Below are 14,053 nucleotides of genomic sequence, written 5' to 3'. Positions count from 1 at the left end.
ACCGTAATGTGATTGCCTGCTTAGCTGCTTGCCGACAGCATTGCTGCTAGAGGTCAAGATATCCCCGTGACTTGGCAATTATGTCAACATGTCCAAGGGTCACAAACATCTATTCAGATGTAAGGGTCCTTCCTGTTTATTTCCCCCCTCTTTTATTTTGCCGTTTTTATTTTCACCCATAGATGATTAATTGACATGTCTTTTTAAGGAAAGCAGAAGAATCCAGAAGTTCCAGGAGAGATCATTTTGCCAGCCTGTGCTGGTTTGAACAGGAGACTGCAGACTTGTCAGCACCAGTGAGAGATGGGTTGGAACTTGGTTTGTTTGATTGGCTAGTGGCCAATGAATTGGCTCAAAAGGCCATACTCTGCCTGGTAGCAGGTGCTGATTGGATTATATCCCAGTGGAATGCTTTTCAGAATTCCAAGGTGTTTCAGTTTTGATCTTGGCAGCACGAAGAAAGGTCCTACTACACTCCTCCAGATTTCTCTCCAGAAAGCCTGCTGTGAGTGCCGCCTCTCTCCTGAAAGCCTGCTGTGAGTGCAGTCTCTCTCCTGAAAGCCTGCTGTGAGTGCCGTCTCCTGAAAGCCTGCTGTGAGTGCCGTCTCCTGAAAGCCTGCTGTGAGTGCAGTCTCTCTCCTGAAAGCCTGCTGTGAGTGCTGTATTACTGAAACTACAAAGGCCTGAACACAAACCACAAACTGAAAGCAAAGTTTGAAGAGGAAAAAGGTGCCTCCATGAAAGCTGCTGTGAGTGCTATATTCCTGAACTTGCAGAGAAAGCATTACAGGCTGCAAAACAAAGACCAAAACCTGCAAGCATGCTGTGAAGGATGGTGTGCTAAAAAACAACATCTGAAACTAAGACTTTCTTCCTTTTGATTATTATTTTTTCCCCCTTTCCATCCCTCTGTGTTTGTCTGTCTTGTGTGTATGTGTTTATAGAAGGTGGGGGGAGGGCAAATTAAAATGGGGAGTTGGGAATTAGTTAATAGTTAACCAGTTGTATTTGCTGCATAGTTCTTATTGTAAATAAACAGTAATTGTGTTTCAACTTGCAAACCTGGTGACTGTAATTATTGGGCAGCCGAGGGCCAAAGACTTTGTGTTTTTATAAGAATTATTGGTTAAATTGCGACTTCGGCCCATTGAGGCTTGAATTGACTATGCACTTGCCCAGGGTGTCGTAACACAGACTTTATCTCTTTATTGTCAGATTAAAATACTGTCTGGAAATGGGAAACCCACGTCCGCAGAGTTGGCTAGATCTTTGGGGCAGATGTCTTGAGATCAGGGGAGTGCCCTTCCTTCACCACTGGCCGTGAAATGCTGGCAAAAGAATTTTGAGGAGTGAGCACCTGATCGAAATCTGTTAACAGTATCCATTTACAAGAAGGAGACGAATCTAATCCAGAAATCAAATCTATCATTAAGGCTTGTTAAATTAAGGCGGCACGTGGCGCACTGGGACTACGGTGCTGAGGACCTGGGTTTAAATCCCGGCTCTGGATCACTGTCCGTGTGGAATTTGCACATTCTCTCCGTGTCTGCGTGGGTTTCACCCCCACAACCCAAAGATGTGCAGGTTAGGTGGATTGGCCACGCTAAATTGGCCCTTAATTGGGAAAAAAAATATTTGGGTACTCTAAATTTTTTTTAAAAAGGCTTGTCAAACTAATGTGTTTATTCAAGAATAGGCTCGAGTATGTTTCTTTAGAATAGGCTCGAGTACCTTTCTTGGAATAATTTAATAAATGCGAGCAAGCATTAATGCATGGGAACAGGAGTAGGTTGTGCAGTCCCTGGAACCTATTAACACCATTCAGTTGAATTGTGCCTCAATTCCACTTCCTCATAATTTGATTCCAGTCCCTTCATATCTTTACCTCATCAAATAGTCAATCTCAGACTTGAATATTTCAGTTGACAAGGATCTAAAGGCATTTGAGGCAAAGAATTCCTGATTTCCACTGCTCACTTTGTGGAATATGTGCTTTCTGATTTCAGTCCTGAGTGGCCTAGTTCTAATTTCAAGATTGTGTCCCCATGTGCTGGATACCCTCACTAGTGGAAATAGTTTCTCTCTGCCCACTCAGTCAAATCCTTTCACAATATTAAATCCTTGAAAAATCTTACTCCACGGCCATCTCCACACAGGTTGCTCAGAGCGATCATGTAAACCCATGTGGCATGACTGTTCCCCTTATAGCATGTGCTGCACCCTACACAACTTTGCCTCCACTGAAGGACTGAACCTCGTCATACTGGCAGAAAAGCCGATAGAACTGGAAGATCCTGTACCAGAGCAGAGGAATGTGGTGTTTGTTCAAATCGGCAGAGATATGGGAGCATGATTGCGGCGTAGCGTTTCACTGAATCAGCGCCTAATCCACCTTCGGAGGTTGCATCTGGAAGGCTATTTCTGTGCAGACACTCAACACTTTATAATTCAAATAAAGGTTTATTGCAAAAATGTTGAGTTGTAATTGTTAATGACAATTGAACATTCCTATAAAATGGATCAGCATATTATACCTTTGAGAGGGCCGATATCTTTCAAACTTAATTTGATACATTTGCCACACAATGGACCTGTGAGCCAAGTTATAACTCATGGAATAAAAGGGACAGTGGGAACTCCATAGATAGGAAGTTGACTAATAAAAGGGACAGTGGGAACTCCATAGATAGGAAGTTGACAAAGTGAGAAGAAACAGAGTGTAGTGATAAATAGTTGTTTATCAGAGCAAAGGAAGGTCTACAGTGAAGTTCCTCAGGGATTGGTGTTAGGACCCCTGCTGTTCCTAACATATATTGATGACCTGCACCTTGGGCACAATTTCAAAATTTGCAAGTGTAACAAAACTTAGAAGTATTGTGAACTGTGAGGAGGATAGTTTAGAACTTCAAAAAGACATAGGTGGGTGGAATTGGCAGATTAAATTTAATGCAGGGAAGTGTGAAGTGATTTTGGTAGGAAGAACATAGAGAAACAATATAAAATAAAGAGTACCATTTCAAATGAGGTGCAGGAACAGAGGGACCTGGGTATATAACTCCTTGTATAACTTCTTGTGTAACCCATTATGGCACGGTGGCACAATGGTTAGCGGCTGCCTCACAGCGTCAGGTACCTGGGTTCATTTCCGGCTTTGGCCACTGTCTGTGGAGTTTGCACTTTTTCCCTGTGTCTGCGTGGGTTTCCTCTGGGTGCTCCAGTTTCCTCTCATAGCCCAAAGATGTTCAGGTCAGGTGGATTGGCTATGCTAAATTGCCCCTTAATAGCCAAATAAAAGGTTGTTGGGATAGGGCAGGGGAGTGAGCTTGGGTGGAGTGCTCTTTCAGAGGGGTCAGTATACACTTGATGGGTTAAATGGTTTCTTCCTGCACTGTAGGGATTCAATGAAGGTGGCAGGACAGGTTGAGAAACATGGTTAATAAAGCATATGGGAATCCTGGGCACCGAGTACTGAAGCAAGGAAGTTATTGTGTACCTTAAACTCTGGTTCGGCCTTGTTTGGAGTATTGTGTCCAGCCTCACTTGGGTGCCGCACTTTAGGAAGGATCTTAAGGCATTAGAGAGAGTGCGAAACAGATTCAGGAGCATGGTTCCAGGGATGAGGAACTTCAGTTACATGGATAGATTGGAGAAGTTGGGGTTGTTATCCTTGGAAAAGAGAAGGTCAGAAGAGATTTGATGGAGGTATTCAAAATCATGAGCTTTCTGGATAGAGTAGATGTGAAGAAACTGTTCCTGTTGGTAGAAGGATTGAGAACAAGAGGCCACAACATTAAAATAATTGACAAAAGAAGCAATGGAGATGAAGAGAAACATTTTTAGACAGCGAATGGTTAGGATCTGGAATGCACTGCCTGAGAATGATCTGGAGGCAGGTTTAATCAAGGCATTCAAGAGACAAGAATGTGCAAGGCTATGGGGTGAAGGCAGAGGAGTGGCACTAGACAAATTACTCCTTCAGTGAGCCAGCACAGACATGATGGGCCATATGGCATACTTTTGACTTCCAGTATGGGAACATTCCCCCTTCATGGCAAAGGAGCTTAAAATTCCCCCTAAACCATCTTGCTTGGGCCCTGCCCCTCTGGGCTGTGTCTGTTAATATGGGTGGGCTAGAAAGTTGAGGTGTGGTGATGGGATAAAGGTTGAATGAGCCATGGTTGTGCTGCCCATCGGTGCTTATGACCATCTACGTGTGGAACCTAAGGTCTTTAAGTACTCTTAAGAATATTTAAGGAAATGGCTCAAGGAATAGTGGATGCATCCTTGGTCATCTTCCAGGATTCTATAGACTCTGGAACAGTTCCTACAGATTAGAGGGTAGCTAATATAAGTCCACTTTTTAAAAAGGGAGGTAGGGTGAAACACAGAATTATAGACCTGTAAGCCTGTCGGCGGTAGAGGACAACATTCTAGAATCCATTGTCAAATAAGAAAAGAGCACTTTTAAAACAGTGGTAGAATCAGAAAGTCAGCATGGATTTATGAAGGGGAAATCATGTTTGACAAATTACTGGAATTCTTTGAGGATGTAACTAGTAGAGTTGATAAGGGGGAGGAAGTGGATGTGGTTTATTTGGAATTTCAGAAGGCTTTTGACAAAATTCCACAGAAGAGATTAGCGTGTAAAATTAAAGCGCATGGGATTAGCAGTAGTGTATTGAGATGGATAGAAAACTGGTTGGCAGTCAGGAAACAAAGAATAAGAATTAACAAGTCTTATTCAAATTGGCAGGCAGTGAATAGTGGCGCACCACAGAGATCGGTGCTAGGGCCCCAGCTATTCACAATATATATTAATGATTTAGATGAAGAACAAAATATAATACCTCCAAATTTGCTGATGACACAAAGTTGGGTGGGAGGGTGAGCTGTGAGGAGGAGGATGCTGAGTTCCTTCAGTTTGATTTGGACAACATGAGTGTGTGGGCAAATAAATGGCAGATGAAATATAATTTGAATAAATGCGAAGTTATCTGCTTCGGTAGCAAAAACAAGAAGGCAGACTATTATCTGAATGGCCATAAATTAGGAGAGGAGAATGTGCAACATGACCTGGGTGTCCTCATACAGCCGTCACTGAAGGTAAGCAATCAGGTAAAGAAGGCAAATGGTATGCTGGCCTTCATTGCAACAGGATTTGAGTATAGGGGCAGGGATGTCTTGCTGCAATCATACAGGTCCTTGGTGAGGCCACACCTGGAATATTGTGTGCAGCTTTGGTCTCCTTATCTGAGGAATGATGTTCTTGCTATAGAGGGAGTGCAACAAAGCCTTACCAAGCTGAAGTATGAGAGATTGAGTCAGGATTGTATTCGCTGGAGTTCAGAAGAATGAGGAGATCTCATAGAAGCCTATAGAATTCTGAGAGGACTGGACAGGGGAGATGCAAGAAGGAATTTCCCATGGTGGGGGTGTCCAGAACCAGGGGACACAGTCTGAGAATACAGGGTAGACCATTCAGGACAGAGATGAAAAATGTCTTCACCCAGAGAGTGGTGAGCCTGTGAAACTTGTTATCACAGGAAGTAATTGAGACCAAAACATTGTATATTTTCAAGAAACAGTTCGATGTAGCACTTGAGGCGAAGGGGATCAAGCGATATGGGGGAAAGGCGGGATTAGGCTATTGAGTTGGATGATCAGCCAAATGGCCACCTTCTGCTCCTATTTTCTACGTTTCGATGAACAGGATTGTGAAATGCCTCGTGTAGCTGACAACATCCCTCTTTAAATAAGGCTGGGGCTCAGTGTGGTGCTGCTGCTTGTTGAAATGGAGGCGTAAATTAAACTTTTTCACCCAAATACTAGTGAACCAAAGCTGGTTGACTGCTTGGAGGTTTGCTGACCACTACGCTCCCAAAGAGTGTAAGTGTGGGGCTCTGGTTTCCCATCAAAAGATATGAGCTGCATAATAAAACCTCCTTCCATCTCTAGAAGCTGTTCAAGTCTCCCCTTTCCACACTTTCACCCCCTCATCCATCTTCGGAGCATCTCCTCCTCTATAGTTTTCCTATGGGGAAAGATAGATGGTTAAAACTACCCCAGACTGGGCTATTTAGGGGAATCAACATCAGTGTGAGGGAGAAAACAAAGCTGAGTCCCCCAGGATTTTGTGCTGGGTGCTTTCTGTTCCTAATCTTTACTGATGTAGAAGCAGAAATCAAATACAATCTGTTCAGGTTTGCAAGATGAAACTAAAGATATAGACATTCAAGAGCATCAAAAAAAATGAGTAGAAAGAAACTCTTTAATTCTGCACAGCAGTGGTATGTACTGGCAGAAAAAGGAAGCTATTATAAATATACTAAATACTGATGTAGAAATAGCTGTGAAGAAACAGAAAGGGATCTGGAAGTTCTAGTAGATTTGGCATTTAGGATAATAATCAAAAGTACATTTTCAAGAAAGTTATTTGGATAAAATATAATATTTTAAAAATTGGTCACTAGTCACTGAATGCATTTATGGCACTACATTTTCAATCTCCTTGTACAACATGTTCATTGTGGGACAAAAAGAAAGAATAAAGTCATTAAAGTAAATAGGATTTTTGTTGCTAGATTTTGATGAGAATTGAAGTGGTTTGGAGTTAATAAAAATGGCAATATAATAGAGCACAGGAGGGCATGGGAGAGGAAAGTATTGACGCTATTTGTGTGCTGTATGTCTACGTCATGAGGGCTCCGCTGACTCAGATGTCTTCTTGTTTTACTTGCCCTGGCATGGGAAGAGTTTGACCTTTCCTTAAAGTGTGTTGGACAAGTTAGGGGAAAATGACAGCCTGGGAGAACACAAATGTGAACCCAAAACCTATTTTCTGTGGCATAATGAAATATGGCCCTACATTAGGAAAATTCTGCAGAATACAGACAAATGCTGATCATGTATTTTTTATATCCATTTCAGACTTAAAGGACAAACAAGCTGTGAAGAAGAAAGCAGAAAAAGGAGGAACAAATAGCACACCACCTCCAACCAGCCCTTCTGCACCTCAGCCTACTGTTGAGCAAATTAGACAGAATGTCCGGCATTCTCTGATGGACATTCTAGCAAAAAGGTAGAGCTAAATTTAGTGGACATTTTTAAAAAGCTACTAAAGCAGTTCAGTTTATCTTTGTTCTTTTTCTCTATGCAACCAACAAAGAATCCAAACAAGAACAAGGTGAGAAAGAAGCCTTGGTGCAGTCTTACCTCCTGTTTAATATTTGTAAATGGCGGCAGGTTATTCCTCAGCTAAATTTCAGTTGTTCAGTTCAGTAGTCAACATTCATCCTTTCATAATTTACTATAATTTATGTTGTTCTTTAAAGTTTAAACATTTACTATTTGCTATATTTTGCAAGTCACCATAAATTGTAAAGCTTCCTGACCTAACTTTTGAAGGGCATTGCCGGTTACCAAAGGAAAGCAACACAATCACTCCAGAAAGTATTTTTAATCAGTCTATATGTACACACAGCAACAGTAACAACAGATTGTATTTTCTGCTTGTGTGCTTGTCTGGGAAGAAAATTGTGGACTAGCGAGCACAGAAGAAGAGAAATCCCATGCAGTAAATAAAAAAATTACAGAAAAATAACGAAATTATAGCATGTCAAATTCTCAAGACACTGCTCATCATTGCTTGGGAGAGATACTTGGGTGCAAATGGCCAGAGTTCTGATGTCCTCCTGATCCCTTGGTATACCTGATGTATCCCCTGAAGACTGCTGACTCTAATTTGAAGGTTTAGTATTTCAGTAACATAGAGGAGGGCAACAAGCTTGTATATGGACATTCAAAACGGGTGTGATAAAGTGCCACATAATAGACCTGTTAGCAAAATTGAAGGTTGCACGGATATTTGAAATTGGATAAGGAATAGATTCAGAGAGCAGTGGTGAACAATTGCTTTTCAGACTAGAGGGAACTATGCATGGGTGTCCTCCAGAGGTTTGTATTGGGCTTACCACTCTTTCTGATGTAAGTGAGCTAGATCTGGATAATGTCAAGGTTTGCAGGTGACATGAAACCCAGAAATGTAGTAAATAACGAGGAGGAACGTCACAGACTTCAAGAGGATATAGTCAGTCAAGTGAGATGGGCAGACACAAGAGAGATGAAAGTTCACACAGAAAGGTGTGGTGGGAAGAATGAGGAGAGGCAATAAGTGGGGCTGCAATTTCTTAAATGGGGGTGCAAAACAAAGACAAGTCTTTGAGAGGGTCGCAAGGCGTTTTAAAATTATATCTGAAATTCTTAGCTTTAGTCAAAGTCCACTGAACGGCACGCAGGCACCAAGAACCACCCTGCTATTCAGCAGCACTTTGCCATTTCCTTTGGCCTCAGGGAGATTCTCTCTGCCAAAGCCGCAATTAGAGAGATTCAGTTCGCCGGCAGGAAGAGCTCCTCGCAGATTGGGCCGCCATTTTGGAAGCATGCCCCGATCTTTCTTCCCCTGCCCTTTCAGGGCACCCCCCATTTTTGAATTTGGGTTTATTATCACTTGTAACCAGCTACAGTTTCTGAATCTGTTAGGCATGTTTTCAGATTGTTGTACTTCCTGCCCGATGGAAGAGGTTGGAAGAGAGAATAAGCCAGCGGGAGGGGTCTTTAATTATGCTGCTTACCTTCCCAAGGCAGAGGAAGGTGCAGACAGAGTCAATGGATGGGAGGCAGGGTCGCATGATGGACTGGACTATGTTCTTTCTATAGTTTCTTATGGCCTTGGGCCGAGCAATTGCCATATCAAGCTGTGATGCAGCCAGATAGGATACCTTTTATGGTGCATCTATACAAATTAAGAGTCAATGTGGACATTTTGTAACCTCACCCTTCCAACCTTGGGAAGGACCCGGGGGAACACCCCCCCCCCCCCCCCCCCCCCCCCGCTCTAACTGGCAAGGTTCCCCCTGGGCCTGATCCCTGGCAGTGCCAACATGACACTTAGGCACCCTGGCAGTGCCAAGGTGGGTGGCACTGCCAGGCACCAGATTAGCAGTGCCAGGGTGGCAGGGGATGTCAGTGTGCCACCGTGCGTCTCTAATGGCTTGGGAGACCCCCCCATGTACCGTTAAGACTTGCCTACATTTGCCTGGACCAGTTCTAACCGGCGCACTGGTGAGGTCTCCCAGGCGCGGCCGTTGAGCCCTGGGCACAGCCGGGTGAATCCAGCGTCTGGGTATTTAAATGAGCAATTATTCTCCTTTAAATATTCAGATCTGGATCTCGCCCAACGAGAGTGAGATCCAGATTGTGATGTCTCACAAGATTCCGTTGAATCTCGCAAGATGTTTCAACAGCCTCATCCCGACGCCAAGTCAGGTGCGATGAGGCTGCAGAATTACGCCCTTAGAGAAGAAAAGGAATGAAAATTATGTTAAATGTTAAGAAAACAGTGGTTAGACCTCAGCTGGAGTAATGTCACCACACTTCAGGAATTATATCAAGACCTGGGGAAAGGCCTTTTAATTCCAAAAAGCCAGGCAGTGAAGGATTGAATCGTTACACACTTTAGAAACTTTAATTTGCAGAAACGCACATTACAGGCACCATCCAACCCAACAATCACAGCTTCTATATGTAGGTCACAAATGAATCTCCAGTTATGCCCACGACCTGAACATAATTAAATACTGAATTATTATACAGTTAACACAGAGGAAGTTAACTAGAATTGTACCAGGGATGTAAGTCTTCAGTTACTTGGAAAAATCCGAGAAACTGGACTTGTCTTCCCGAGAATAAGGAAGATTAAAAGGAAATTTGATGGGGAGGTTTTGATACAGCAAATAAAGATAAACCTTTCTAGCAGTAGAATTGTCAATAACCAGAGGACATGGAAGTAAAGTTTTTGACAAAAGAACCAAAGGCAACTTTAGGAAGAAGAAATGATTGAAGGGGAGAAAAGCAGAGGGCTAGGTGGAAAAAGCAGAGAAATGGAAGTAAATTAGATGGTTCTTTCACAGTCAGAATGGTATTCTGTAATGTTTCATTCTATGATTCTCTGCATTAGTCTCATGAGAAATATATTACTGCTGATTGCTAAGTTTAACTATTACTATATTAACAATGAAACACATTTCACTTTTGTTCAGGCGCTCGGAATCAGATTTAAAAGTGCCAGAAGAACGAGCAATGAAGGTTGCAGCCAGGATTGAAAGAAAGCTGTTTTCTTTTTACGGGGACACGGATACTAAGTACAAAAGCAAATACAGACGCTTGATGTTTAACCTCAAAGATCCAAAAAATCAAGTATGTCAATAGCAATTGTTCAAAAAACGATTGAAATAAAAGATTGAAGTAGGCTGATTTTTGAACACTCATGTTCTGTATGATTAATATAACAGAATCTAGTTTGTCAAGGTTGACTTGGGGAGTTGGATTGATGCCAATTATCTTTCTGTTTACTATATTACAAATGCCTTGAACAGAGGAAGTATGCTTTGTGTTCAGTTTGTGCTGGCAGATTTGACTTATTAAATTGTCATGGGTAAGTTACTTTTGGATGTAACAAGCTTATCAACTAATACTACCATTAATCTCATAATTTTCACAAGGTAATTATACATGTGCAAGGCCATTTTCCCCTTCAAGTCATCCATCTCAAAATACTCTGAAGGCTCCCGATTGCAGCATTTATATGATTTTTAAATAATTGCCTAGTTACAGTGTCTAAAAATCCACTCCATTTGTTGATCGCTCTGTTGAGAAGAATATCTTTCTGATACAATTCCTAAATTTACCTTACTAATTTGAAAATCTCCCTGCCATTGACTTTACAATTTACTTTAATTTTCCGAATTTTCCTTTTCCATACTGTTAGCCTATTGTTAACCATCTTGTATACCTATAATAGATCACCTCTTGAATTTCTTCTTTCCAGGCACAATCTTCCCTGTCTTATACAAGGTTTTTGTTTGCACCTTTCTCCCTTCTGGCTAAGTGCACAAACATTCACATGCTTTTCTGATTGGAGGGCTGTGACTAGTGGTGTTCCGCAGGGATCAGTGCTGGGACCTTTGCTGTTCGTAGTATATATAAATGATTTGGACCAGGTGTTAAGCTGGAGCTTGACTTGGGGGATTGGGTTTCTAGTGCTGTGGGTGGGGGGTGGGGGGGGGCTGCATTGCTGACAGAGGAGGAACTGCTACTAGGGGACAAATGGGAGGTTGGGAATGGCGACAGCCCGAGGGGGGACTCAAGGAAGCGGAGGGCGCGAGCTCGAGGCTGGCCTAAAAAGGGTGATGGCTAGTCGGCGCAGGGGGGGGGCGGGGGTGTTGGAAGCCCCCTGTCCAGGCTGATCACATGGAACGTGAGAGGACTGAATGAGACGGTCAAGAGGGCTCGCGTGTTTGCGCATTTGAGGGAACTGAAGGCAGTCGTGGCAATGCTACAAGAGACACACCTAAAGGTTACAGAGCAGACGAGATTGAGGAAGTGGTGGGTTACAGAGCAGACGAGATTGAGGAAGTGGTGGGTTAGCCAAGTGTTCCACTAAGGACTGGACTCAAAGAGCAGGGGGGTAGCGAACTTGATCAGCAAACGAGTGGCATTCGAGGCAGGGAGAATCGTGTCAGACAAGGGGGGTAGGTATATAATGGTGAGTAGGAAGCTGGAGGGGGTGCGAGTGGTGCTTGTGAACATATATGCTCTGAATTGCGACGATGTGGAATTTATGAGGCGGGTGTTAGGTAAGATTCCAGACTTAGAGTCACATAACCTTATCATGGGAGGGGACTTCAACACAGTCATTGATCCGGAATTGGACCGATCAAAATCCAGGACAGGGAGGAGGCTGGCTGCGGCAAAGGAATTGAAGGGGTTTATGGAACAGATGGGGGGAGTAGACTCATGGATGTTTGCACGGCCGAGGACGAAGGAGTTTTCCTTTTTTTCACATGTCCACAAGGTATACTCTCGCATCGACTTTTTTGTTCTGAGCGGGGCGCTAATACCGAAGGTGGTGGATACTGAGTACTTGGCAATTGCAGTGTCGGATCATGCCCCGCACTGGGTGGATCTACGGGTTAGTGTGGAGAGAGGGAAACGCCCGTTGTGGAGACTGGATGTGGGGTTGCTAGCGGACGAAGCGATCTGTGGGCGGGTTAACAAGTCCATCCAGAACTACCTGGAAACAAATGATACGGGGGAGGTCTCTGCAGCGACCGTCTGGGAAGCTTTGAAGGCAGTAGTCAGAGGGGAATTAATCTCGATACGGGCCCACAGAGAAAAGGTGGAACGGGCTGAGAGGGACAGATTAGTGGAGGCGATACTCCAGGTGGACAGGAGATACTCGGAGGCCCTGGACGCGGGGTTACTGAGGGAGCGGCGGAGGTTACAGGTGGAGTTTGGGCTGTTGACCACAGGGAAAACGGTGGAACAGTTGAGGAAGACAAGGGGGGCGATCTATGAGTACGGGGAAAAGGCAAGCAGAATGTTGGCGCACCAGCTCAGGAAAAGAGAGACGGCCAGGGAGATAGGTAAAGTAAAGAGTAGAGGCGGGAATACTGTCCTGGACCCAGCGGGGGTGAACGAGGTGTTTAAGGACTTCTACAGTAAATTATATGAGTCGGAAATCCCGGTTGGGGTGGAGAGGATGAGGCAGTTTCTGGATAAGTTGAGGTTCCCGAGGGCAGATGAGGATTTGGTGGAAGGGCTAGGAGTTTGAGGAAATAATCAAGGGGCTGGAGGGCATGCAGTCGGACAAGGCTCCAGGGCGTGACGGCTACCTGGTGGAATTCTATAAGAAGTTTTCAGAGATATTGAGCCCACTGCTGGCGAGGACATTTAACAAAGCAAAAGAGAAGGGAGTCCTCCCCCCAACAATGTCGCAGGCCTTGATTTCATTGATCCTGAAACGGGAGAAGGATCTGGAGCAATGCGAGTCATAGAGGCCGATTTCTCTACTTAATGTGGATGCCAAACTGCTGGCTAAGATACTGGCCACAAGGATACAGGACTGTGTCCCGGGGTGATAGGGGAAGACCAGACAGGATTTGTTCAGGGCAGGCAACTCAAGGCCAATGTTGGAAGGCTTCTAAATGTTATTATGATGCCCTCAGAAGGAGAGGAGGCGGAGGTGATGGTAGCGATGGATGCGGAGAAGGCTTTTGATCGGGCGACGTGGAATTACCTGGGGGGGCGCTGGGAAGGTTTGGGGTTGGTGAGGCTTTATTGACTGGGTGCGGTTGATCTATCAGGCACCAGTAGCGAGTGTGTGTACGAACCGGCTGAGGCCGGGGTATTTTGAACTACACCGAGGGACGAGGCAAGGGAGCCCCCTCGCCCCTTTACTGTTTGCTCTGGCCATAGAACCATTGGCCATGGCGTTAAGAACCTCCAGGAACTGGAAAAGGCTAGTTCGGGGGTAGGGGGGAGCAACGGGTCTCGCTCTACGCTGATGACCTGCTCCTGTACATTTCGGACCCGTTGGATGGGGATGGGGGAAAGTAATGCGAATCTTGGGGGAATTTGGCAATTTTTCAGGGTACAAAATTGAACATGGGGAAAAGCGAATTGTTTGCGATCCAGGCAAGGGAACAGGAAAAGAAATTTGGAGATCTGCCGCTTAGAATGGTAGGGAAGAGCTTTCGATATCTGGGAATGCAGGTGGCCCGGAAATGGGAGGTACTACACAAGTTAAACCTATCCTGGTTGGTAGACCAAATGGATGGGGACTTTGAGAGATGGGACATGCTCCCGCTATCACTGGCGGGGAGGGCACAGACCGTGAAAATGACGGTCCTCCCCAGATTTCTGTTTGTCTTTCAGCGCCTCCCCATCTTCATCTCTAAGGCCTTTTTCAAGCGGGTGAATAAGATTATTTGGGGATTTGTGTGGGCAAGTAAAACGCCGCGAGTGAAGAAAGTGTTGCTGGAGTGCAGTCGGGAGGAGGGTGGGTTGGCGCTGCCGAACTTCTGCAATTACTACTGGGCGGCTAATATAGCCATGATTAGGAAGTGGGTAGTAGAGGAGGGGTCGGCATGGGAGCGGATGGAGGCAGCGTCATGTAAAGACACCAGTCTGGGAGCATTGGTAACAGCACCTCTGC

At 44.5% G+C, this 14,053-nt stretch overlaps 1 protein-coding gene across 6 annotated transcripts in view; it reads left to right on the top strand.

Moving 5' to 3' along the window:
• The window catches only part of phf3 (PHD finger protein 3), a 190,992-nt gene that overhangs the window by 138,415 nt on the left and 38,524 nt on the right, over window positions 1-14,053 (top strand). For all 6 annotated transcript variants that reach the window (XM_072498390.1, XM_072498393.1, XM_072498394.1 and 3 more), the window contains 2 exons: window positions 6,928-7,078; window positions 10,098-10,254. In XM_072498390.1, coding sequence (XP_072354491.1) covers window positions 6,928-7,078; window positions 10,098-10,254 — 308 coding nt within the window. The remainder of the gene's footprint in view (window positions 1-6,927; window positions 7,079-10,097; window positions 10,255-14,053) is intronic.

Source organism: Scyliorhinus torazame, chromosome 4, assembly GCF_047496885.1.
Source record: "Scyliorhinus torazame isolate Kashiwa2021f chromosome 4, sScyTor2.1, whole genome shotgun sequence".
Taxonomy (NCBI): Eukaryota; Metazoa; Chordata; class Chondrichthyes; order Carcharhiniformes; family Scyliorhinidae; genus Scyliorhinus; species Scyliorhinus torazame.
This window is presented reverse-complemented; position numbering and strand designations above follow the sequence as displayed.